Raw genomic sequence first — 26,501 nt, forward strand, 5'->3', positions numbered from 1 at the left:
AATATAAATGCCTCTTTGATATTTAAAGCCTTTCACAACCTACTCCCAATTTATCTTCACGAATATATGCATGTGCATGTATATATGTATGTATGTATGTATGTACACACACACATACACATACCTATTTCCCTTTGCTTCCAAGTCCAGTAAAATTGGCCTCCTCTGTTCTTCACACACTGGACCTTTCCCATGACTGGAATGCTTTCTCCCTTATCTCTACCTTACAGAATCCCTTTTCCTTTGAAAGATAGCTCAAGCCCCAACTTCTATATGAAGACTTTCTTGCTCACCAACCCCCACCCCCAACTGTTAGTGCCCTCTCTCCCAAACTGGCATTTAATTACTGTGCTGTCATATTCATTGTGTATAAATATGTATATATGTATGTATTCATAGACGTAATCTTCTACAACTATGTAGAACTATATACAACCAGGTGGCAGAGTGCTGGGCCTGGAGTCAGGAGGACCCGGTTCCATTCTGATCTCAAGACATCAGCTGTGACCCTTATCATGCTTGCCTCAGTTTCCTCAATTGTAAAATGGGGGTCATAATAGCGCCCACTTCAGAGGGTTGTTGTGAGATACTTGTAAAGTGCTTAGCACAGTGCCTCACAAACAGTAGGTACTTGATAAATGCTTGTTGCCTTCCTTTTATGTGTCTTCCCTCATTAGAATATAAGGGTAGTGATTATATTATTTTTTTAAAATTTTTTTACCTGTGCCTAAAATAGTGCACAGCATATTCTAACTTCTAATGCGTCTTGATTGATCACTGATTTCTAGTTATTGCCTATATACTCTCCTCACTCATACCCAACCATATTTAAAAAAATAAATAAAAACAAAGAGGATGGAAGGGCATAGAAATAACAATGGTTCAACAGCATATAACCAAGCATTTCAAATAACTAAACATCGACTCTTTATTTTTTTTGTTTTTACTATATTTAGGCACAAGACACCAAAAATGGGATTTTATTTGGGAAAAAAGCGAATGATGAAATGAAGGGGAGGGAACAAATAATGCAAAAACAAACTATTAGAAAGTCAAGTCCAAAAACATTTTTCAATACACAAGAACAGAAATGCTGCTCTAACTACTATACATAATTGAATATTATTACATATTAATTGAAATAAACCTTTGGATATATAATGAGTAAACTTTAAAATGTTACACTCTAATGGACTGCAAACCATTGTTTTTTTTTTCTTTTTGATGCATGTCCTCAAGTGGTTATTTTATATGGTATTCTCTGAAACATTTTGCATGAACACCTTTCTGGCATTTTTCACATCTGGTGTTTGTCTGAGAATGGCAAAGGGCACATCGGGTTCGCTTATCTTGGTGAATGATCCAATGACCAATCATGTCAAATCTGCTCTCTGTTTCTAAACGTCTGCTCCTTCTTCCTTGGGATGATGTGTCAGCATTGCTTTCCAAATAGACACAAGCAACATATCTTCTGAAAGCCAAAAGGTCTACCTGCGTCTCTTCACTACAGATTCTGTGAAGCTGCCATGCGTTGTTTAGAGCTGCGTCAATAATGTAACCTATAAAGCTAGAGTACCATTTCATTCCTCTAATTTTCACCTTATACTTGGAGATATTTTGGTCCATTCTGGCAACCCCTCCCATCTTCTCATTGTACAACCTTACCAATGACGGCTGATGTACCTGAGTCCTAGTTTTGGATGCACTTGAATAACGATTTGTTAGTCTTACAGGTTCTATTCCAACTGCATTGGAACATACATCAATAACACTGCTATCATGCCAACGACACACAATGATTTCCTCACTTTCATCCACTTTGTAATCAAATGAGCCTTTTTTCATTTTTTTAAAGTCTTTGGGATCTTTGAGTGGGCACCTCTCAGTCATGTATTCATGGACAGTTCCTGTGGCCTTCACTCCCCTTTCCCTCAAAATGGACATCAATTTGACACTTGTAAAAACTTTGTCAAAAAAAATATGGTATGGCAGAGAGCCTCGTGCCTGAAGTGCATCTACAAATTTTATCACCATACTTCCTCCTAAATCTATATCCTTTTCTGGCTTTGTGAATAATGTTCCCTGAGAGGGCTCAAACCAGACTAGGTACCCTCTGCTAGTTGTTCCACACCAAATCTTATAACCAAATCGAATGGGTTTTCCCTTGTGCAACTGCTTAGATCCACGACGTCCAAAATATTCACACATGGATTCACCAAAACTATAGTATTCCTCTAGGGGAGCATGCTTTTGGAAATTCTGATTCATCAAAATTATGAGAGGCCTTACCTTTGCAAATCTATCACTCTCATCAAGTTCACTGTTATCAGCAAAGTGTAAGTATGAAAATATTAATTCAAACCTGTCCCTTCTAATTGCATCAGCAACAAGGTGATGATGTGAATCAGGAGATGTTTCCCAAAACATTCTCCTTCTTGGATAAGAAATATAACCACTCAAAATCAGTATACCCAAAATGCACTTTAATTCCTGGGCTGTAAGACCCAGGTTGACATTTTTCTGCCAAGCATAACGATTGGTTTCATTGACAATGAAATTAATTGTTCCTTCATCAAAAAACAATTCGAAGAGTCCAACTGGGCTCAATTCCTGGCTCTTAAGATACTCAATATGAGGATCTGATGCAGACCAACTTACAAAGTCAGGTCTAATATCTCTTTTAGTCCAAACCCTCCTTGGTTCAGCAATTTTCTTCTGCCTCTTTGTTGATGGTTGTAGTTCAAGTTCGTCATTGTCTTCCCCAGTATCAGAGCTATCTGATACCACAGCAGCATGCAGCATGCTTCCAGGCAAGTTCCCTCCTTTATGTCCATCTTCATCCCCTGAGTCCTCATCAGTGAAGTCTCCTGTGGCATTATCAGGTGGTGAGATGAATATAATTTCTTTCTCTTTGGTGGATTCATCTTCCAGAGAATTCAGAACTTCAAGCAGCTTAGCAGATCTCATCTTAGGGCTAAACAATTTTCCAGATGCATCTCCTCTAAAAGTACAGAACACAGACATTACTGGGAGGGAGAATACTCTGGATTAGATCATCTTTAGTTGCCTATTATTATTATTTTTTGGAGGGGGGAGGGCAGGGCAATTGGGGTTAAGTGACTTGCCCAAGGTCACACAGCTAGTGAGTGTGTCAAGTGTCTGAGGCCGGATTTGAACTCAGGGCCTCCTGACTTCACTGCACCACCTAGCTGCCCCCTTTCTTTTTTTTAGTTGCTTATTATTTTTAAAGGTGATACTACATAGGAAGAAAAGAATATTTCCAAATTTTTACCCAGGCACACAGCAACAGGAAAACAGAAGCAAATGATGAATAACTGCAGATTTTGCCAAATTTTAGACTAAGATGCTACCTCAGTGAACACTGAGTTCCCACCTTTCTTTTTTCACATGAGAAAACTAATGCCTGGGTGGGTTAAATAACTTATCCAAGGTCATACAACTAATGAGTGGCACAATCAGTCCTAGGATACAGGTCTATTAATTCCCAATTCAATGCCTGTTCCACCATACCACACTGGCTGCTTCAAGTCCACAGAATTCACAAACCAACCCTCAAGCATTAATTTCCAAATCCTATCATTAGGAAAACAAGCATGACTTACGCAAGTCCTTGGAAACACTAGGCAGTTTTTCCAGGAACACCCCCCAAAAAGTATACATCATCTTTTTAGATACAGAGTGGGTAACATACCCATTGGTGGCACTCAACCATTCCCTATAATATACACTCTCTCTGTTTCTATCCTTTTTCATCTCTCTTTACTGTTTCCTTTACCTTTATCTTCCTTTCTTCCCATTTCTCTGATTCCTGGGCATTGCTTAGTTGTACCAGCAGCACTTTAAGATGCTGACTCTTATTCTCAATAATAAATTTTTTGTTCTGGCCCTGTGATTTCATCAGTGTCTTAGAAAGTTGCCCAGGGAATTAAGAAATTAAGTAATTGACTTGTCTATAGTCACACAACCAGTACATGTCAGAAACTAAACTTGTACACAAAACTCTTGACTCCAAAGTCAGCTCGCTATCCATGACACCACACTGCCTCTCTATTACTTAAATTGAGAGTAAATATTGTCAGAATATACTGTACAAAATGGTAATTCCTACCTTGAAGTTGATGCCATGATGAGCTGGGGAAAACAGATCTTTCTTCACATTCAAGAGTCCAAGTTTCTCTCTACAACAATAAAAAATAGTGTTTTTGAGAACTGAATCTTAATTCAAACACTTTCCTAAAAGATAAACACAAAACTTTAGACAATTTAAGCCTAGAAACAAAAGTTTCTGATTCGAAGTCTTCTTTCATCAAATGACTTCTTCCATTCACCCAATATTCAACAATATTTATTAAGGACCTACCACATGCAAAGCATTGTACTAAGGAAAATAAATCTGTTTCACAAATTTTTGTAAGTTATTAGGAAACAAAAGAAGTGGTCTTTTAACAGAAATATGCTGAAATAGTCTTGGAAATACTACTACTGTTTAAAAAGGTATTTTATTTTCAAGCAGGTATTAAAAATACATTCCTCAAGTGTCATAGTCAGGAAATGATTGAGGGGAAAAAAAATAACCAAAATTAAGAGGAATGAGCAAAAACTGACTAACAGTTATCAAGAACTCTAGGAGGCAATGGAGGCAACTAACAGGAAATAGAATCTTGGAAACACTATGGTATATGAAGTGGAAAATAATACCCAAATAGGAAGCAGAGGCTCTGGGTTAGAATTTTGTCTCTGAAATTTACTACCCAAATCACTTTACCTATCTGGGCCTTGATTTCTTCATGTGTAAAATGAGAGGCCTCTGAGGTCTCTCCTAGTTCTAGATCTATGATCCTATGACAGAGCTGGCCTAGATGCTCTCCAAGGTTCCTTTTAGCTCTAAATCTATGATCTATGATTTTTTTCATAGGAACCTCAGAGGTCATCTAATCCAAATTTCTACCTAATTCAGCAATCTACTGACAGATGGTCATCCAGCCTCTGCTGGAGTACTTCTAGTACTAAGGAGTTAAGTACTTCAAGTTCCAATTTTGGATAGCTTAAGCTCTTGGAAAGTTATTTAAAAATCAGTTGTAATGTTTCTTTTTTTTTAGTTGTGATGTTTCTTTATGACTTCCCTCAATTGGTATGAACCCCACTCAACGGAATACAACAAGCTTGCTTACTTACTCCCTCCTTTATGTGACAGCCTATAAATAGTCAAAAGCAAAAATTAAGTCAATATTTATAATCTTCTTTAATGAGCCTGCATCTCAGAGCTCATAAAAGTGAAAACAAGCACTAAGTCTAAAGAAGGAATTATTGGAGGCTAGATCAGTAAGACAGCTACATCCAAGAAGTTGGCAATTAAGACAGTTTTATGTGTGTCCATATTTGCCAATATGACAGGTAAAGAAGGTTCCGGAAAGATCTTTGTAGAATGGTCAACAGTCCAAGGTAGAACTCTTTGGGAAAGCCAGTTTCCACCCTCAGAGGCAAGAATATGAAGTGGAGTCTAAGAATACCAATGTACTTGGCAATATAAATTCAACTCAACTAGACAATATAGACTGATCCTCCATCCAACCCAGATTTGACAGAGCTAGGTGACTGAGGACATCTAGAAAAGGTTGAGCTAGGTAAGAGGAGAAAAGTAAGACATATTTAGTTCAAGTACTACATCAAAGACAAAGCTTAATTGTTAAAATGTATATTGCCATGTAACTTTTCTCTTTATCAATTTAATTTCAATAGAGAGGAAGTCCCAATAGTCTTAGCTTTTCGAAAAAAAAAAATTTAGTAGCTTTCAAAAAAAAAAAGAACCAGTTTTTTGCTACTTAAGCTTTAATCATTTAAAAGTACACCAAGACTTCTTGGGGTGCCATGTATTTTCCTATTAGTAGCAAACCCTTTTAAAAAAAGCAGCTAATTTCAGGGATCAGGGTTATGAGCATCCCTCCACAAAAGCAAAGCTGGATCAAAGAACCCAATTTGTGGTAAGGGGTAACAGCAGCAAGAAATTATGAGATGAAGCCCTGGGGCTTGCTGGTTAAGGTTGAAGCAAGGCAATAATTTTTTGTTTCCCTAACCGATTCCCAATCTCAATTCCCAAAGAAGCTATCCCAAAATTCTTCTCTCTTCAAACTTCCTACACCTTCCCCGACCACCACCCTATCAGTTGAGGACCTCAATAAAGGTGAATATTTTCTTTTCTTCACCTCAAAACCCTCTCATATCATCTCTCTCCTCTCCACTTTCCTCCAGTCTCTGATAATTAAGTGGTCCTTTACCTTTAGTTCATTGCTTCCTGTTTTTTCCCAGCAGACTTCAACTTCAGTCATCCCTCATCTTGTTCTTTTAACTTTCAACTTTTCCTATTAGTTCCTTCCCTTCTGAGCCGTTTAATGTTTGCCTCAGTTTCCTCCACTGTAAAATGGAAATGCTACTAGTACTTACCTCCCAGGGCTGTTGTGAAGGATCCAATGAAATAACATTTATATAGCGCTTAGCACAGTGCCTGGCACACAGTAGGTGCTACATGTTGTTGTTCAGTCGTGTCCAACTCTTTGTGACCCCATTTTGGGGTTTTCTTGACAAAGATACTGGAGTATCTTCTCTAGCTCATTTTACAGATGAGGAACTGAGGCAACCAGGGTTAAATGACTTGTCTAGGGTCACACAGTAAGTGTCTGAGCCTAGATCTGAAATCAAAAAGGTGAGTCCTTCTGGTTCTAAGCCCAATCCACTGTACCACCCAGGTGTCCTATAAATGCTAACTATTATCATTATTATTACTGCTACTTTCAAATATGTACAGTCTCCTTAAAAAATTCTCACTGTCCCCTCTAACCACATTTCTATATTTCTCCTCCCTTTCTAGATTTCTATTTCTCTCCTTCCTTTTTCTAGAAAAAAACTATCTACACTCACTGCCTCCAATTCTCATTCTCCCACTCCTCTACCCTTTCCAATTTGGCTTCTGATTTCATCAATCAACTAAATCTGCTCTCTCCAAAGTTATCAACAATCTTGTAATTGACAAACTTGTTAGTCTTTTCTTAGTTTTCAATCTTTTTAACATCTAAGCTACATCTAATCCTGCTGACCATCCTCTCCTCCTGGATAAATATCCAGAAAAAAGTTTTCTTTTCTCGGTTTTCCTGAGACTACTCTATCAAAGTTCTCCTGCTACCTGTCTCACTGGCAGCTTTTCAATCTCTTTGCAGGTTACTCACTCATATTATGCTCTCTGTTGGTGTTCCTCACCCTTCTCCCTTCTCTCTACACTTCCTGTCTTGAGTTATTAGCTCCCATTGGTTTAATTAGTATCTCTATGCAAAGGACTCACAGATCTCTATGCCCAGTCCAAGCGTCTCCCTGAACTTCAGTCCACATCAACAGCTACCTCACATTTCAAACTGGATGTCCCAGAGACACCTCAAACTCAACATGTCCAAGAGAATTATCTTCCCCCTCAAATCCCCCTTACAAATCTCCCCATTCAGCAGAAAGCACCACCCTTCTTCCAGTCACCCAAAATAATAACCTTAGTTTTCCCACACATGCGATTAGTTGGCAAATCTTTGTCTCTAATTCGACTGCTCTCTGATACAACTGCTTCTCTTTGTTCATACCTACTACTTTAGCTCAAGCCCTTATCTCTCACCACCTAATGCTCTCCCTGCTTCAGGTCTCTCAACATTCCAATTCATCCTCATACTGTTGTTAAAGTTACTTTCCTTAAGTACATATCTGACCATATCCCTCCCTTACTCAATAAACTCCAGTGACTCCCTTACCTTTCACCTTTCAGATCAAATATAAAAGCTTCATGTTTTAAACCCTTTCATAACTTGGCCCCAATCATACATTATTCTCTTTCCCACACTCTCTAGTCCAATCCAACAGTCTTTTCTGTTCCTCACAGGGCAGTCCATCTTCTTTCTGTTTGCCTTTGAAGTCACAGATCTTTCCTACCTCCTGGAATGTCCTTCCCCCTCACCTTCTGCTCACTGACTTTCACAGTGAAATCATCACTTTTAATATGAAACCTTTCCTGAACCTTCAACTGCTTGTGCCCTCTTTGCCTAACTACCTTGTATTTATTTTGTATTTATTCTGTACACATTAATTCTATTATGTGCATATATGTACATATGTGTATACACACATATGTGCACATACATAAACATATATCTCCTATGACAGAATGTAAGCACCTTGAGAGTAAGGATTCTTTTATTCTTTGCATTTGTATTCCCAGTGGCCTGCACAGTGCTTGACACACAGTAGGCACTTAATAAAAGCTTACTGATTGAAGGAAAAGTGTAGCACTATAACTTGATGGAAAAGTTATTGGATTTAGTTCAATCTTTTTTGTGTGTGATGGACCCCTTTGGTAGAATAATGTCAAAGACTTTTCAGAATAATGTTTTTAAATAATCAAAGGAAATGATAAATTTCAGTTAGAGGTTAGTAAAAATAAGATGTAAAATCTTTCCCAATCAAATTCATGGATCCCTGAAATCTATTAGGTGCTAAAGCAGGGGGAGGAGAGAGGGAAATCTGTAGACTCCATGTTAAGAACCCCCTGATATAGTGGAATATAACCCAGGGACAAAGTTCAGTGGAAAATGGCACTGAATTAGGAGATGAGTTCTACAAAGTACTTTTCAATTCAATAAACATTTATTAAAAGTGCCTACTATGTGCCAGGCACTGTGCTAAGCACTGGGGATACAAAAAGAAGCAAAAGATGGTCCCTGTCCTCAAGGAGCCACTAACTAGCTATCTGACCCCTATCAATGTTTCCAACCACCAGTCAGAGCTACAAACTTGAACCAGTCCATGAAACTTTTACTACCAAAAGTCCCTATTTCTCAAAAACTATAAATTTTTAAAAACTGACTTCCTCTTGCATATTGCTCTTCCTACCTTTGGTTCCTCCCTCCTCCTACCTCTCCCCCCTCCCCCCGCCTTACCTAACTGCCAGAACTTCTTTGGAGCCAAGGAGAGATGGTAGCCTCACTGACGAAGATAGAAAAACTAATAGTAAAGAATTTAGATACTTTAGAAGTCTGTACTTCAGTCTGGGATGGCCCAGATAAAGAATAGGATCATTAAGTCTCATTCTATAATTTTATGAAAACCAGATAAACTCATACAGCCGGCTGCTACTGCTTCTAACGACAGTTATCAAGATTAGAATGTCAACTCTCGTAAAAAGGGCCTTTAGAAATCACTTCACATACCCCAATTCATTTTGATGATAAGGACACTGAAGTCCAAGGAGTTTATATAGCTTGCTTAAGGTCACACAGCTAATTAACAAAAGGCCAGGGCTAGAACACCCAGGTCTGTATTCTTACCACTGCCATTTCATTGTAAAAGAGAAGCAATTTCTTAGTTCCAACATACTTTTGTTAATTTTCTTAAATGTAGAAAAACTACACAGGAAACTATACAACCATGATGGTCATGTAAATAGAAAGAAGAAATGTATATGAAAGATGTTGCGGAAGTAGAATTAATAATATTTGGTAACTGATGGACTAGGTACCTAGTTTCCTCTATACCATTCGACAATGACTGACCACTTCCCACATGCAGACCCCAATACTGGACACCATGGGAAAACACAGAGGATGAAAAAGACTAGGTTCTTCGTCTGGAAGAACTAGCTTCTAATCTATTGGGGAACTACATTACCAATGCATAAAGAATTCCAATTCTAATGAGGGAGCCCCTCAGTCTAACAGAGGAAACAAAGTCCTTGCCCTCAGGTAACTTAAAGTTTAAAGGAAGAGCAGAAAATATGCAGAGAAGAGTATAATTCAATACACCCAATTCTCTGATTTAAATTGAAGCCCTCCATGACGAGAAGGTAGAAAAATTTTCTCTCTAACATATGGTTCAGAGGGAATTGTGCCTTCCAGAGCTGTAGAGGAAGAAGTAAGCTGAATATATTACCAAATATTTATGCAAGTGCAAAAGGGCACCTACGGAATTATCTCCACAGATACAAACACAACCTCAATGCCTTAACTTTAGCTAAGAGAAAGCAACAAAAGATGAAGTGGGAATAAGTGGTGGTGAAAGGCCCCCACTGAACATCTCAGTAACAAATCAATAAAACAAATACAAAAACAGAAGTATTTCCTCCTCTCTTACAAGCAGAAGAAAATTACTTTTAGAACCTAGGACAGGACGGTAGGCAGGCAAGTAACAAGCGTTTATTAAGCAATAACCATATGCCAAGTCCTAGGCTAAATACAAGGCATACAAATACAATTAAAAGACAGTCCCTGCCATTAAGGAACTTACATTCTAATGGAGACATAGAATCATAGAGCTAGAGTCAGAATCGATATGAATTCATTATCACTTGAATCGTATACCCTGCTAAACATTCCCACATTCTGCTAAAAAAAACTACCTTAGAATTAGTTACAATTAGATAATAACTGACTCCTCTGCTCCTAATCACAGACAAAGCAATGGCTCATACCATGATTTAGACAACTTTTTTAGTAATCCCTAATGATCATAGGGATGAATAACTGAGTAGGGAGCTTCTCTAGGCTACTACAGCCTAACTATAATACTCAAAGTAGCTATGTCACAGGGTTGTTGTGGAGCTCAAATGAGATAATGTATGTAAAGCTCTTAGTAAACTTTAATGCACCATACAAGTATCAGCTGTCTCACATGACTGTTTTGAAGAAAACAATTTGTAATCCTATGTACTATACAAATGTTCAGCTATTATCATTATTTGTTCCATCCTTTTACTGCCAATCTTCTAGAAAAGTCTAAAAACAATCTATATTTTCTCTCCATCATCAAAACTCCTTGCAAATTGGCTCCCATCCACACTGCTTTCTCTGACTTGCTAAAATGCCTGATGCAAGTCCTTTCTCAGTCTTCAAAAATCCTGACACCTTCTATATACCATGGAGATAAGTGATCACACATTTCTCTGAGATACTTTTGCTCCCCAAGGATTCTGAAACAATATTCTCCTGGTTATTCTATTTCTTAAACTATTCTTCCTCTGGCTGATCTTCCTTGTGTCATTTCAAGAGGATTACCAGAAGGCTCTGTCCTTCTCTGCTTTTCCTGGTACAGTCTCCCTTGGGGATGTCATTCATTCTCATGGATAACCTCTATGCAGAAGACTCCCAAATTTATATCCTCAGTTCAAATCTCTTCTTAAGTCTCCAGTTCTATATTACCAAATGCCTGCTATGCATTTAAGCCTGGATATCTTGACATCAACAGCATCTTCAAACTGTTTCATAGGTTTCAGAGCTCAAGGTACTTCAGCAATCATATTGTCCAACACCTTCATTTTACACTGTTCAACTCAAAATAATTATTAAATACTTACGTACAAGGCACTGTATTAGGAGCTTAGAATGTATTTTTTAAAAAACCCGTAGTCCATGTCCTTAAGGAGCTTACCTTTGTGGAGAAGGTTGTAAGAAAAGACTTCCAAAGTCCATTCTAGCTCCATATCTATTATCCTAGTAAAAAAAAGCATAAGGTTTAGAGTCAGAATATCTGTATTCAAATCCCAGCTCTAATACTAATACTTTCTGACTGTATAACATTACATTAGCAAGTCCTTTAACTGAGCCTCTGCTAACTCACCTAAAAAAAGAAAAGTATTTTATCAACCTTAAAACACCATACAAATGTGAATTATTATTCCACAAGGGGATACAATAAGTACACACATAAATATAACCAAAGGTAATCTGAAAGGAAAAACACTAGGTCCTTGGGAAAGAAGCAGAAGGAACTCATAGAAGGCTTCATGATGAAGTCATATCTGAACTGAATCTTCAAGGAATGTAAAGATTCTGATGGATGAAGATGGGGAATTTGTGCAAAGGCAGAGCTGGGAGATGCAATGCTGAGTTCAGAATCTCAGTCAGTTTGGCTACAAACAAGAAAGAGGAATGGTGTAAAATAATGCTGTCAATGTAGGTGAAAGCAAGCCTGTGGAGAACTGATAAAGCTTGACAGCTTCGTGGAGGATGGACTGGAGAGAAGAGTGAAAGGAGACCTAATCAGGAGGCTATTACAAAACTCTAGGCAAGAGATGAGGACCTGAACTAAGGTTGCTAGTGTGGTGAATGAAGAAATGATAATGAACACAACAGACATAGAGATTGAACTACCAAGATTCAGCATACGATTAGATATGAAAATTAAGAGATTCTGAAGAACTGAGAATGACTCCAAGCCTGGATTTAGGAATAAAAATGATTAATTTCAGTCTGAATATATTGAATCTGTGATGTTGACAAAATATCCACATGGAGATATCCAGTCAGCAGTGACTAATATGGGATTGGAATTAAATGAGAAATTTGGGTGAATTAAGTAGACTGTTTAGGACACAGTCCCACATTTAGCCAGTAGGAAATAGATGAATATCTATAAAAGGAGACAGAGAAGTAAGTACACTGATAACCAAATCAATGGGGACAGAGTAAAATAAATGTTTATTGGTATACAACAAATGTTACAATTGCTTAACACTTGCAAGAAGTGGATAGTAAGCAAGTATAAGGAAGCACACACAGATGAGTCTTTTTAAGTATTGTGAAAGTGAGAAGAAATGCAGAACAATCGCTTAACAGGATGACAGGTGAAGGTTCTTTTATCTGTAGGCAGCAGAGAAACCAGTAGATAGGGCAAGGTTAAAAAGGAGACAAGGAAAAGGAATGATACATGAGGCAAGCTTCTAGAAAGGGGACACCATCATGAGCACACAGCCTTGCCAAAGGAGAATCAGCCATTCATCAGAGACTGGGTTTGGAGATGAGGATTATACGAAAATATGACTGAGTTCACAACAGATGGTGAAGTTTTCAATGGGGCAGGGTGATCTCCTGAGAACCTCAGAAGTATGGCTCAAAGAAAAAGGCCAGAGTTGGTCTGGAACAAAGACTTTGGGGAGCTCAAGAGAAACAGGTGGTAAAGAATAAAACTTTTGCCATGTAGTGTTAAGACTCATGTATGATGAATTTGCAGTGGACTCAAGATGGCAGTCTGAGCAATTCCTCTCTCCTCAGTGGTAATAGCACTCACCTCTTCCTGATCATGTGATGGAGGAGGACTGCTACATTCCAAAGAGAATTCAAAATTTCCAAAAGTGAACTCATCTCCTGTCCTCCCCAATACAAAAAAAAAGGTCCCTCTTTCTAAATTCTCAATTTCTGCTGTTTTTCCAATTTCAAAACCTGTCAAAGCTGCCTCTCCCTTTTTTTCATCTCCAAATACAAATCACCAAGTCCTGTTGAGAATACCTCCACTGTGTCTCTCAAACATGCTCTTTTTCACTCCCACAGTCACTATTCACTATACCATGCTGCCTCTCCATCATTAAATTGGTATTTAAATTATGTACCAGTCTTTTCTCCTTTGCTCTAGAGATAAGCTCCTTGAAGATAAGAGGTTTATAATCTCAATATTTCATTACTGTATTTCTAGCACAGTGTAAATGCTTAATGAATGTCATTTAAAAATGAGAAAATGACAAGGTTAAAGAAAAAATGATGATGGTAGGAAACCATGTGTTTCTAGCGGTGCTCGAGACCCCAAACACCGACACACTGGGAATGTGTCATTAATAAGAAGTATATATAAGGAGTGAAGTACAACCCAAATGGGTGGCATCACTATCTAGTTTTAACAATTATTAATTTTTTTTACATCATCCATATTAACCTACAAACACACACATTTCTCATAATTCTACCACGGATTTTATCAATCTTCTTCTATGTGGAAAAAGATACACAAAATAAAAGCCTTTTTCTAACCAATAAAGAAACAAAATTAAGCTTAAACTATATGAAAGGCAGGTGGCAACATAACAAAATAGATTTTGACTGTTCAGTGGAGATGTTTTACAGTAAACTGTTAGGAATTTAAACTTAAAGGATCATGCAATCAAAAACTGAAAGGGACCTTATTGATAACGCTGTTCGGCCACTTATTTAATTCTAACGATGAGGAAATGCGGTTGAGAGTGGTTAAGGAACTTGTCCAAAGTCAACCGAGGAAGTAAACGCAGAGCTGGGTTTCCAATCCCAGTCCTCCAAAACCGATACTGCTTCCATTATACCATACCGAGAAAGACCCTATAAGGGCACATGAGCTGAAGGGGAGCGAAATGAGCGGAACTAGAAGAATAATTTATAAAACACACAATATTATACAGGAAAAATTTGAAAGACTTGACAAAAGTCTGATCAATGTTATGGTGAGCCTTAAGCCCAAAAGAATGAAGATGAAAAACACCACTCACCTCCTGACGGAGAAAGATAAATGACTTAAAATACAGAAATACATTTCTGGATGTGGCCGGTATGGGTATTGGTTTTGCCGACTAAGCAGCTCTAATACCGAGGGACAAGCCTGTTTTCCAGGCTTGGTTTTGTTTTTCAATTTGCTCAAGGAGCGAAAGCAGGAGGGGCTGATTATTTTTTAATTGAAAGTATAAAAATAATAAATTTTCAAAAATTGAAGCCTACGGCAACATGCATAAAAAACCCTGAGAGGCACAGATCAAACCACGAGTGCTAAATCTGGGGGCAACCACTGCCCGAATTCACCCACATAAAACTCGAGCGCTTCCGATCTTAAATCAAGTCACAGCCATTCCCACCAGCACCGACTCCACCTTTTAAAGCGATTCGCAGGGGCAAGGACAAATCCGGCCCAGGAGTGCTCGGGGAGGACCACCGGCAAGGACTTCCTGGGCGGGCGCGCTCTTTCCGCAGCCCTCCTTTCTCCGCCCCTCGGCCTCCTCCCTCCCTCGGGGGCAGAGACCGAGCAGAGCCGGGGAAGGTGGGAAGCGCGTGCGTCCGGGACTCTAAATTCGAGGCCGGCCTCGAGCACGATGCAAACCCAGTTGGGGGGGGGGGGGCGGGGCAGGGACAGGGGCCAAGCATATTCCTCTCGGGAAGTCCTGGCGCAGATGGCAGACCCCTCAGCGGTAGGGACTGGAGTCTCCCTGTCCTAGGGGGCCGGTAGTGGTGACAACACGACGTCATCGTGACGAAAACCTGGCTGGGACCTCCACCCCCCCCCCACCACCAAAAGGGGGATCCCAAAGCTTCGTTAAGTGCGAGGACGGGGTGTCGTCAGGATGAACTGAACCAATATCTTAGTAAAGAAACGGAATAACGGACCATAAATGACGCCTACCTGCGGGGGAAAGGGACGAGGGAGGAAAGCGGGCTCTCCCCCGGCCACCAGCCCCAAGCATTACCTCTACGCCGCTCAGTACAGTCTGGGCAGAGCCCAGCTCAGACAGCCCGCAGCGGGGACCAGCAATGCGGGAGCCCGGACCTGCGCAAACCCGCCGTCTCGTATGCGCAACCTCCGGCACAAAAGCTGTTAGAGCGCGTTTCTCCGGGAGGCCCCGCCCCTTCCGGGCTGCTTGGCATGGTTTCCGGGAAGGCTCCCTAAGTAGCTGCTGCGGGAGGCTTGGGGCACCGCCGGCCTGAGCGAGTTACGGGGGGCGAAAGCGGAAGCCGCCGCCTCGTTCGTGAGGCGTTTCCAGGCTACGTCATCCCGACCTTGCAGAAGCAGGTGGATTTCTCCCCACGACTTCAAGAACGCAGGCGGGTTGTGCTTCCTCCGCTCTGCGGCAGGGGGTTGCTACTTGACGCGTTTCTGCCGCCACTCCGTGTATCTGAGCCGGGAGCAGCGTCCCACCTGGAGCGGCGGCCAGCGTCTCACCTTCCCCTTTTTTCAGGGCTAGGAGGCCGGGGATGGCGGAGGGCCTAGAGTGCCGGACTTCCAAGTTCTTAAGATCCGAGTTCAAGTTCTGCACCCGATGCTTGAATAGATGTGTGACCGTGGTTAGACCGTTTAACTTTTGGCAGCCACAGTTTTCATCTTTGTACAATGGGGGTGATGATCTTAGCCTCCTTCACAGGTTTGTTGTGAGCATCAAATGAGAAGGGTGTAAAATTCTGCAAACCCTAAAGCATTATTCTTTATGTGTTATAATGACCCTGGCAAGGTTATTGTTTTCAGTCTCTCCCCATCATTTCTGGTGTAGGGTTTCTTTGCTTTGTAGCATGTTTTGTGTGTCCCATTATCCCATCCATTGTCTTATCTAATCTCATTTTACAGTTGATGAAGCTGAAGCCCAAAGAAATTGGCTTATGGTCCCACCATAGCGGGACTTATTGAATCTAGGCTCTCTAAACCAACAATTCTAGTTCTCTTTTTTTCTAGGGAGGCTAGCCCATAGGATGAATTGTTCATATCAATGTATTGAAAAGATCACTTACCCCAGGAGTCCTGAGTTATAAATACAGCTACTTTACATATTCAGTCAGCTCCCCAGTCTAAGCCTCAGTTTCTTCTTCTGTGGTCACTCAGTTTGAATATAGATGAGTAGGATTATAGAGTTTGCAATCTGAAGGAACCTTGGGAATCCTCTGGTGAGCTCCTTGAAGGCGGGGACCTTGCTTTTGCCTTTCTTTGTATCCCCTGCACTTAGCATAGTGCCTAGCGCATTGTTTAACAAATCCCTATTAACTGACTAGTCCAAAGATTGATATAAGTAACTTAGCCAGGTTTCCTTTGGTCTTGTTTTCTTTTTTAAAGAGAAATAGGAAAATTCCAACCCACACGTTCTTAAGCAAAACAAAGAATAGGGAAAAAAGAAATTTAGTCAAATATATGTCAAAGTAAAACAGTGACAAACAAAAATAACCTTTTTTTTTGTATGGCAAGTGAAGTGATAGGGCAAGAAGGAATGCAATCAAAGAGAAAGGAGAAAAGAGTATCTATATGAAAGAATGGGGACTATATTAAGAGGTAAGGAGATGGAAAGGAAGATTCAATTACACCCATTCTAAAGTCAAATTCAACAAGCATTTATAAAGTGCCACTGAATGCCAGATACTGTACTAAATTTGGGGGATATAAAGAGAGCCAAAAAAAAAAGGACCCTGTTCTCAAGGAACTCAAAATCTAATACAGGAGACAACATGTAAGCATCTATGTGGAAAGCAGATATACACAAGAAAAATTAGAGATAATCTCAGAAGGAAGGCACTAAGATTAAGAATGACTGAAAGGTTTCTTGTAAAAGGTGGGCCTTTAGCTGAGACTTGAAGAAAGCCTGGGAGGGCTGGAGGCAGAGATGAGGAAAGAGAAATCCAGGCACTGAAGACAACCAGTGAAAATGCCCAGAGGCTAGAGATGGAATGGAGTGTTTGAGGAACCACAAGGAGGCCCTTGTCACTAGATCCCAGAGTACCTGGAAGCCTCTGGAGTTTACTGAATGGAGTGGAGTGAGGGGAGAAAAGTTGATGTAGTCAGACTTGTATTTTAGGAAGATCAATTTAACAGCTGAGTAGACTAGAGCAAGGAGAGGGAGACCAGAAAGAGGTGATGAGGGGAGAAGGGGACATACAAGAGATACGAAAATTAAAAACAATGGGATTTGAAGACTGATTTGGATGGGCAGAAGAGAGGGGTTAGAGAGTGAGAAGTCAGGGATGAGACCTAGGTTGCCAGCCTGGATGATAGGGAGGATGGTCATATCCTCAATAGTAATAGGGAAGTTAGGAAGAGGGGAAGATTTGGAGAGAGAGATGAGTTAAGATGTCTGTGAGACATCCAGTTTGAAATGTGAGACCGGATGACAGAAAAAGAAATAGGTCTGAGTGTCATCTGCCTAGGCATGACAGTTGGACCTATGGGAATTGATGAGATCGCCAAGTGAAACAGTATAGAAAGAAAAGAAAAGGAAACCCAGGACAGAGCCTTGGGAGATACCCAGAGTCAGCAAGTGTGACCTGGACCAAAATCCAGCAAAAGAGACTGAGGGGTGGTCAGAGACTGAGGAGAAGCAGGAGAGAGTAGTGTCATGAAAACCTAGAGGAAAAAAATAGTGTAAAAGAGAAGGTGGTGACTGGCAGTGTCAGAGGATGCAGAGAGGTCAGAAGGATAAGGATTGAGAAAAGGCCATTGGATTTGACAATCAGATCATTAGTAACTTCAGAGAGAGCAGTTGCATTGGAGGATGAGACTTAAAACCAGAATGTAAAAGGTAAGAAGAGAAGGAAATGATAGAAATTAGAAGCACTGATTGTAGATGACCTTCCGAAGGAGTTTTGACAAAAAAGGGAGGAAAGATAAGAGGATTATCTCTATTAGATAATAGATAATCTCTATTAGAGATTAAGTGAGGGTTTTTTGAGGATGAGAGAGACTTGGGCATGTTTGTAGGTAGAAGAGAAGCAGCCAGTAGGCAGGGAGAAACTGAAGATAAGTAAGAAAATAGGGACGATGGAAGGGACAGTTTGCTGGAGACAGAATGGAACAGCATCACTTGTACACGTACAGCAATTTGGCAGGAGAAGGTCCCCCTCTTCATGTAAAATAAGATTAAAAGGCTAGATAGTAGGAGAAGGCACCTGAGTGATGTGAAGTGAAGAAGAGGAGAGAAGCTCTCAGTGAATGCTCTCAATTTTTTCAGTGAAATATAAGACAAGTTGTCATCTTTCCTTATCATTATCCACATCCCGTCCTCTGTTAATATACCCCAGGACTCTGTTATCTTTCTATAATTTCATCATTTCTTATGGGTTAATTTATCATCTCCATGCAAATAACAAAGTTTACAAATATACTCATCATCACTCCCCTGACCTCCAGTCTTATATCACAAACTGACTGCTAGACATTTCTACTAGATGTTCTTTTATTTTCTTAAACTCAACATGTCCATACTGGAACTCATTATTTTTCATTAAAACCTGTCTTCCTAACCTCCCGGTTTCTATCAAGGATGTCACCTTTCTCTGAATCACTCAAATTTTTAACCTCCCTCATCTCCCATATCCAGTAAGTTACCAAGTCTTCCACAGTAGCTGTAGTATCCATACCCTTTTGTCTGTTCATGTGATCACCGCTCTTTTGCCTGGACAAATAGCCTCCAAATTAGTCTACCTGCCTCTAGTCTCATCCCTCTTCAATCTGTCTTCTATATAGTTGCCAAATTGGTATTCTGATGATGACTCTCCCCTCCTCAGTAAGCTCAGTGCCTCCCTTTTGCCTTTAGAATTAAACACAAAATCCTCTGGACATTTAAAGCCCTTCACAGTCTTGTTCCAGTCTACCTTTTTTGTTAGTAAATATTATTCTTCTTTATATATTCTATGTTCCAACCAACTTGGCCTACTTGTTTTTCCCCCTACTCAGCATTCCATCTGTTTCCATGCCTTGGCACAGATTGTCCTCTATTTGTGGAATGCTCTCACTCTTTGCCCGTGTCTTGGAATCCATAGCTCCCCTCATGGCTTATCAAGAACCACCTCCCACATGATACATTCCTCATTCTTTCCAGTTGTTAAGGCTTTTCTCCACTCTACTGCCATACCAAATTATTTTGCATTTATGTTGTATAAATTTTGTGTAAAACCTGTCTTTGACTACACCTAATGTGGGCAGAGATACTTAGGGAAAGTGACTTAGCCTCTTTTTTGCCCAGACTCTCAAGTTCCACTCCTGACTCTGACTTTAGGATTGAGGCATCCTTATCCTAACTCCCATTCTTACAGATGAGTCTTGAGTCCCAGGATAAGGCTCTATCTCCCTATTAGGGTCCTAGGGGGTATCCCTAAGGGAGTCAGGTGTGAATATCTAATGCTTGATATAAAATTTAATATCAATTCAAGCCCCCTCTAGAATGCTTCTCTGTAAGATCAACAGTTGAGAATCATTAGGCGGCCAGCCTTAAGTAGCTTTTAGAAAGGGGTGCTACAGCAAGAACATTTCGTACAGAGCATTCCTCCAAATGTCAATAATACCCTTCCCCACAACTACATACAAAGTCCAAGGCAACGTGGGTAAAAGCTTAGAGAGCACAGATGGTAGAGGAATACTTTACAGCTCCTGGTTGTTGGCTGTCTTTTGTTTCTGTCTGTGGAATACTCAAGAAGTTCCCCTTGGTTCGATGTAGTTTCTTTGCCAGGTTCCTTTGTGGAATTGAAAATTTTTGTCTAGCCTGTCCTTAGTTCCCAATGCCATCGCTGCCTTCAGCTAATCTGGAGATGCCACTGGAACACTGATGTTAACATGGGAAATTCACAATTCCCTGGATCTTTTGAAGTTTTCAAGGCCCTCTTCCAGCCAAAAGGAGTTTGTTATTATTCGGACAGAGGAAAGGAGACCTAGCATAAAGGCAAAACTGAGGCCGTCTTTTCCCCCAAAAGCAATTCCTTCTTCCAGAGTTTAGCTGAAAGCCACACTTGGTCCAGTGTTTAAAATAAATCAAATGGAAATGATACAGAGTGGAATGAGCAGAACCAGGAAGACAATTTGTATATTAACAGGAATATTATACGGACAAATAACTTTGAAAGACTTAGGAACTCTGATCAATACGGTGACCAACCACAATTCCAGAGGACTTGAGATGAAACACACTACCTACCTCCTGACAGAGAAATAATGGACTTAGAATATAAATTGAGTTGTTTCTTTCTGGACATGGCTAATGTGGGGATTTGTTTTGCTTGACTACACATGTTTGTAACACGGTTTTATTTTTCTTGACTTCTTGATGGGGAAGTGGGGATGGGGGTGGGAGGAAGAGAATGTAAATCTAAAAATAAAGTAAAATTTGAATTAAAAAATCAAATCTTAGCTTTTAGAAAACGTTATTTACTGATATATATTAGGAACAGTTGATACAAAATATCTCTCTCCCTCTCCAAAAAAAGGGGGTCTAGGACATGCTCTTCTACAAGTACACACAGGTCCATGGCAATCACAACTTCGTGAAACTTATATGAAGACTAGGTTTATCATAAGAGAAATGGAACATGTATGTGGAACTCAAAGAGTCCACAGTCCATACAGAAGTTTGCATTTTTATAACAGCAGGACAAAAGAAGGAAGAGATACTAGAAATTTCCAAGTAAAGGAGCATGGCATGGGAAGGGGAAAGGTGCAGTAAAAGTAGGGAAAAGACAAAAACCCTCCTGAAGGGGACAAATAAGGGGATGGCAAAAACCACTTTGTTTTCCATTGCGAACTGCTAGGCTGTAAAGATAGGATGATCTGCTTATCTACACACATCCTAGCTTAGCCGAGAGCAGACTGGCACCTGTTTTGACTCCCAAGGACACACGGGGAGTCCAGTTTGGGATGCAAACAACAAATTATGCCCCCAAGGGAGAGGACAGGGAGACTTTGATCTTGACACATTCAGAGCCTCCTGCACGCTCTGGGTCCGGTGTTTCTGGAAAATATGGTAACTCAAAAAGACAAGTTCAGGGAACCCCTTAAGATCCACGAAGAATGGTCTAACCACATAGAACACACATGTAGCCAAAGGGTAAATTCAAAACTCATAGTTACTGTAAGTTTTTTTCTTAGGTCCATAGTCAACATTCTACTCTGAGGCAAAGGATCATGCTCTTTTAAGATGCTTTCTCCCTCTGTATGTCTTTTCTCTGCTCCCAGTGGGATGTGTTGGCCCAATATCTCCTATGACATGGTGGAGGGAGGGAGGGGAGAGGAGACAGAATAGAACACTCCCTCTGGGCTTACCACCAACCCCATTCCTTATTGCCGTCTAACACCGGGGTGAGGGTCTGCCTTTTCAAAGTACTCCCAAGCCTAGAGTCTTTCACCAATCAACTGATTCACTGACAGACCGATTTATGCTAAATTCCAGCTATTCAAAGCTTCCAGAGGTGTTTAGTTTGTTAGCTTAACCAACAAGCTGTATTGTCTTCTTGATCTGAAGAGGTCCATATCTAGTAATGGGATCTCAGTGAATGAGCCATTGTGCTACTATACTTAAAACCTCATCAAGTCCTTACACTGATTATATTGTATTAACTGAGATTGGAGTATAGAAAAGCCCTTATATGCTCCAACCTTCCCCTGTTAAATATATGCAGTGTTCAGCCAATCAATTATGGTGCTTTTGACAAGTCTGTATTTCCAAATACTGTATAGCTCTCTAATGACTTTAGCAGGTTCAAGTATTGTCCTTTTCCAGTGCCTTCCCCAGTCCCTTGTACTAGAGGTTCTCAGAAAAAGTCTGTTGATCTGCAGCCACAAACAACTGGAAAATTAACACCCTGTTACAAGGATACAGGATCATCATAGTTGATAGGCCTGGGGATTACATTTATTCCCAAATACACGACAAAAAAATCCCTAATTTTTCAAAACACCTGTCTTGGTGCTTGCAAAGGCCTTTGCCAATTCAAAGGCAATAGAGGGGGGGGAAAAAGGAAAGAAAATTAAGCTTCTTCTTGGAAGGAAAGCCTTGTCTCTACAGAGCTTCCGGAACACTAGGGCCTTGTGTTGGCAAACAAGATGGGCTCTTAGCACTCAGTTGAACCAAGTGCCCTTGAAGAGTTTGGCTTTTGTTTTCTTTGATTAATTCAGTGTATTTCATTTCATTTCTTACTAGGCGCTAAGCCCCAGGCCCAAACCTATTAGGTGCTAAACTTATGTGGGTGTGAATTGGTAACTAAGGTGGAGCCCCAGCTGGGGCTAAATAAGGCAGGCCTGATTAGATCTTTGCTCCCAAACCCCTAATTACTAGGTGCTAAGCCTATGTGGGTGTGAAGCTCCCAGGGTACTAAGGGGAGGTGCTAACTCAAGAGCCAATCATAGGAGCCTAAGTTCTGGTCGCTCAGATGACAGTTGATAACATCTGAAACTGTATAAAAGGAGAAGGCAAGAGCTCTCACTCGCAGGGCTCTCACTCTTGATGGTACGCTGATGTGGAGACTCTGGGCAGCTGTAGTTAAGAGCCCTCTAGCTTGCCCCAATGTCCGGACTTGGTTTTCTTGGTAACTATGAATTGTATTTGGTCTGTTTGTAATTTGTTTGTATTTTGCTCTGAAGTTCAGCGTGCTGGATTTTTCCCCTGAACTAAGTGAATGGTATTTGTATGCTGAATTAAAGTAACCTTGTTAACCCCTTAACGTTTCTTTCCTTAGTAAAGCAGATCAAAAGAACCTGGGCTTTTGCAGCGTGCTGGTGGCATTCTTGTTGTTGGGCTTGTGTTGGTCTTTCACCCCCACAACAGCTGCTAGCCAGATTGTTAACAGGCTCCTCCCCACTTACTTGAAGGTCACCGGGTCAATCAACACAGCACATTTGAGGGCTGCTGCTGTGAACATATATACATACATACATACATATATATATATATATATATGTCTGAATTGTACAGTATAATAAGCACTCCATTTACTCAAAACTAAACCTTATTCAATAAACTAAAGCATTCACAATTCATAACAACATAACTTATTACCAAGGTGGCCACATGGCCTTAAACAAAACATATCATTTGGTGTATGTAATATACTGTCCCAAAACACTTGTTTATACAATCAGGGGATCCCAGGACAGGGTGTTCCCTTAGCACATCCCCAGAGGTATCAGAAAACATAACACACTCCACCTCTAGGTCACAGTAGGTTACAATCCCCTCAATCCAAAGTGTCCAATCTTGGGGGTGTGTCCTTTCTTCCACACTGCTGTTGCAGGCTCCCACCTGGCACTCTCAGGTGCATATATGCTCAAATGAGCCAAAGAGTCCAAGTCCCAATACTGCTTCAGCTCCCTGCCATCCTTCTAAATCCTGAGGGGTGGCTGGGTGACAAAGTTTTCATCTTGACCAGGGGTAAAATTTAATTTGGAGCCCTGCTGCTGCAGGTCTGTGGGCCCACCATTCCCCAGTCCTGCCTGGATCCTGAAGCAGGTAGCTCTCCATTCTTGTTCTGGGGTGGGGGGCGGCGGGGTGCTAGCTCCACTTAAGCTCTTCCTCTCCAGCCATAGCCTTGGCTTTCAAAAGAAACTTCTCTGGCTCCTTTGTTATCTCTGTAGGAGCTTTAGCTACCAAAAATAGCACAATGACTGGGAAGCAAGGACAACTATCCCAGTCTCACTAAACCTCATCATGCTTGTTTTCTATTCATGCTCAGCACTCAGAGCTCAGTGCTCATTGTCCCAATGCTCAATGCTCATTTTCTTCATCTTCATTTTCTCTCTTTACGTTCATTTTCTTTGTCATGCTCATTTTCTTCTGCTTCTGTTCTCATTTTCTCAATGCTGTCTATACAGTTCTACTTGGCATCTGATTGTCTAGAGCTCACATGTGCAAAGGCATGAGAGCCCATGTGTGTAGCCCACATGTGTTATCTGAGTGGCTCAGTGCAGAGAGCCCACATGCATAATGCCAAACTGCCCACCTAATTGACTTAGCGCCCAAAGACGTGAAAGCCCTTGTGCCTCAGCACCTAATGTGTTACAACTGTGGATTAGCAGGGTTCAAAGGAGATTAATCCCTCAGATGTTTTTAATTTAGCATAAGCCTGGGAAACTTAGCCCCAAAAGAAAAACCACAAAGACCCCACCTAGCTTGCCCTCACACCGGGGTAGACACTGGGGGATTTTCCACTTGAACTTTTTGTCTGCACGTTCAGTTCTGCCTCAGCTTCTCCTGAGTCATCGGTTCCTTCTGGCTTCTCAGCCAACCAGAAGATTTTTCATCGTCTCAAACCCTGAGTAATCATAGCCAAAGCTAGCTTTAAAAGTCCCCCCCCCCCTTTTTTTATTGGTAGCACAGGTTCTGTAATTCATCAAGAAAGGCCAATCCAAGCAAGTTCCAAAGACTCAGCACTCATTGGCTAATCTTCCGTTACACTCTTTCCTCTGTTAAAAATTTGCTGTCCACTCCGGCTTCTGTTGGGTCAGCGGCTGCGAAGTTTCTGTCCCGCGCCCTTAGCCTACAGCGTTCCGGCCGGGGCCGTTGGCCGGGTCTCCCGTCGTTAGCGGGCGCCCTTCAGAATCTCCCTCCCTCCTTCTCTACTTTCCCCCCTGCCCCTACTCTCGGCTGGCCGGGGCGGGGGGGGGGGAACCGTTGCCCTGAGTTCGACGGCGGCTCCCTCGGATTCTTCACCCGGAGCAAGCACGCGATGAAGCACCTGCCCTATTTCTGCCGGGGTGAAGTGGTGAGGGGCTCCGGACGGGTCTCCAAGCAGCTGGGCATCCCCACAGCTAACTTTCCTAGTAGTAGATAATCTTCCAAGTGACTTATCTACTGGAATTTACTACGGTTGGGTCTCTGTTGGAAATGGAGCTGTCCATAAGATGGTGTTAAGCGTAGGATGGAACCTATACTACAAGAACACTAAAAAACCTGTGGAAACTGACGTTATACGTACCTTCAAAGAGGACTTTTATGGGGAAATCCTTAGGATAGTCATTACTGGCTACGTCAGACCAGAGAAAAACTTTAGTTCACTTGATGCCGTTATTTCAGCAATTCAAGATGATACTGAAGAAGCTAAGAGACAACTGATTTACCAGAACGTTTGAAACTCAAAGAAGATAATTTCTTCCATATGCCAGAAAGCAAAATAATGAATGGCCACTGATCAAAAGCCTTTTTACTTCCTTGTTCATTTTTAGCTTGTATTCCACTACTCTTTATCATTGCTGCAGCCTTGTATTTGGTTAGCTTAAGAATTTTCCCAATAGCTGTGAATTAGTTTATACAATACAACGTTAGTTGCCATTTCATGATTAAATTAATGCGATATTAAACCCATCATGCAGCAATACCAAAAAGGTTCGTTTAAAAATCAAGATTTTTTTAATATGTCGAACTATACAGAAGCTTCGTGAAACACACTACAGTAAAAGCAGAGAGCATAAAAGCAGAGAGCATCTTTACGTTTTTTATGATGGAAATATACGCATATAAGTAAAAACTGACAGGCTTAGCTCTATTTGCAGATGAGAACAGAGATCATTCTAGTGGCCACAGATTCTCTATAATACTTCTGATTTCCAGCTAATTCTGCTAGACCTAGATGCCATGGAGAAGTAAAATGTGCATTGTGTGAAGCTTTAGCAGTCTAGTGCCCTGAAAGGAAAAATGGTAGTATTTGTATTTGATAGGTGTAGTGTAATATATCTTGTTTGTTAAAGATGAGATTTTGTGAAACTTCATTTTATTTGGGATTATTTACTAAAAAGGAGTTTCTTATTAGGGTCATATTATTGCACTGTTTTCCATTTTAAATTTATTTTCAATCCCTGAATTCTAAGGATTTTTTAATTTTAAAAAATAGTTCAGAACTATAGCTTTCAATTTTTCATGTGTTTTCTGTCATTTTATTATAGGTGATGTTATTTGTATTAAAAATTATTTAAACCTTTTACTCCTTAAACTTTGATTTCTTTCTGTTCATAATCTTTCCAATTTATGATCTTTATGCATAGTGTTGTATTTAGTCCTTTCTCTCTGCTACATTAACTCTGAACAAAAATAGATATGCAAAGGTTATTGGATTCCACTTCAGAAAAACAAAACTTTAAATATTGCAACAACCCCAGTTTTTAAAGTAACTCATTAAAGTGGGGGTGGGGGATAGTCAGAATTAACCAGTCAGATAGAAAAAGCC

General features: G+C 40.6%; 1 protein-coding gene and 1 pseudogene across 4 annotated transcripts; one reads left to right on the forward strand and one right to left on the reverse strand.

Annotated features, from left to right (window-relative positions):
- Positions 1-910: 910 nt before the first annotated feature.
- PGBD2 (piggyBac transposable element derived 2) lies at positions 911-15,440 on the reverse strand. 4 transcript variants are annotated; one of them, XM_036765989.1, is made up of 4 exons: positions 15,232-15,440; positions 11,470-11,531; positions 4,130-4,199; positions 911-3,001 (listed from the first exon to the last, which is right to left on the reverse strand). In XM_036765989.1, the coding sequence occupies exons 3-4, from the start codon at positions 4,144-4,146 to the stop codon at positions 1,243-1,245; spliced, it is 1,776 nt and encodes a 591-aa protein (XP_036621884.1). In that variant the 5' UTR covers positions 4,147-4,199; positions 11,470-11,531; positions 15,232-15,440; the 3' UTR covers positions 911-1,242. The 4 variants fall into 4 exon arrangements, with proteins under 4 accessions (XP_036621884.1, XP_036621886.1, XP_036621885.1 ...); XM_036765991.1 differs by having other exon boundaries at positions 911-2,996; positions 15,232-15,414; XM_036765990.1 differs by lacking the exon at positions 11,470-11,531 and having other exon boundaries at positions 15,232-15,414.
- Positions 15,441-25,007: 9,567 nt separating this feature from the next.
- LOC118858737 lies at positions 25,008-25,469 on the forward strand (annotated as a pseudogene).
- The last annotated feature ends 1,032 nt before the right edge of the window (positions 25,470-26,501 follow it).

Source organism: Trichosurus vulpecula, chromosome 7 (genome assembly GCF_011100635.1).
Source record: "Trichosurus vulpecula isolate mTriVul1 chromosome 7, mTriVul1.pri, whole genome shotgun sequence".
Taxonomy (NCBI): domain Eukaryota; kingdom Metazoa; phylum Chordata; class Mammalia; order Diprotodontia; family Phalangeridae; genus Trichosurus; species Trichosurus vulpecula.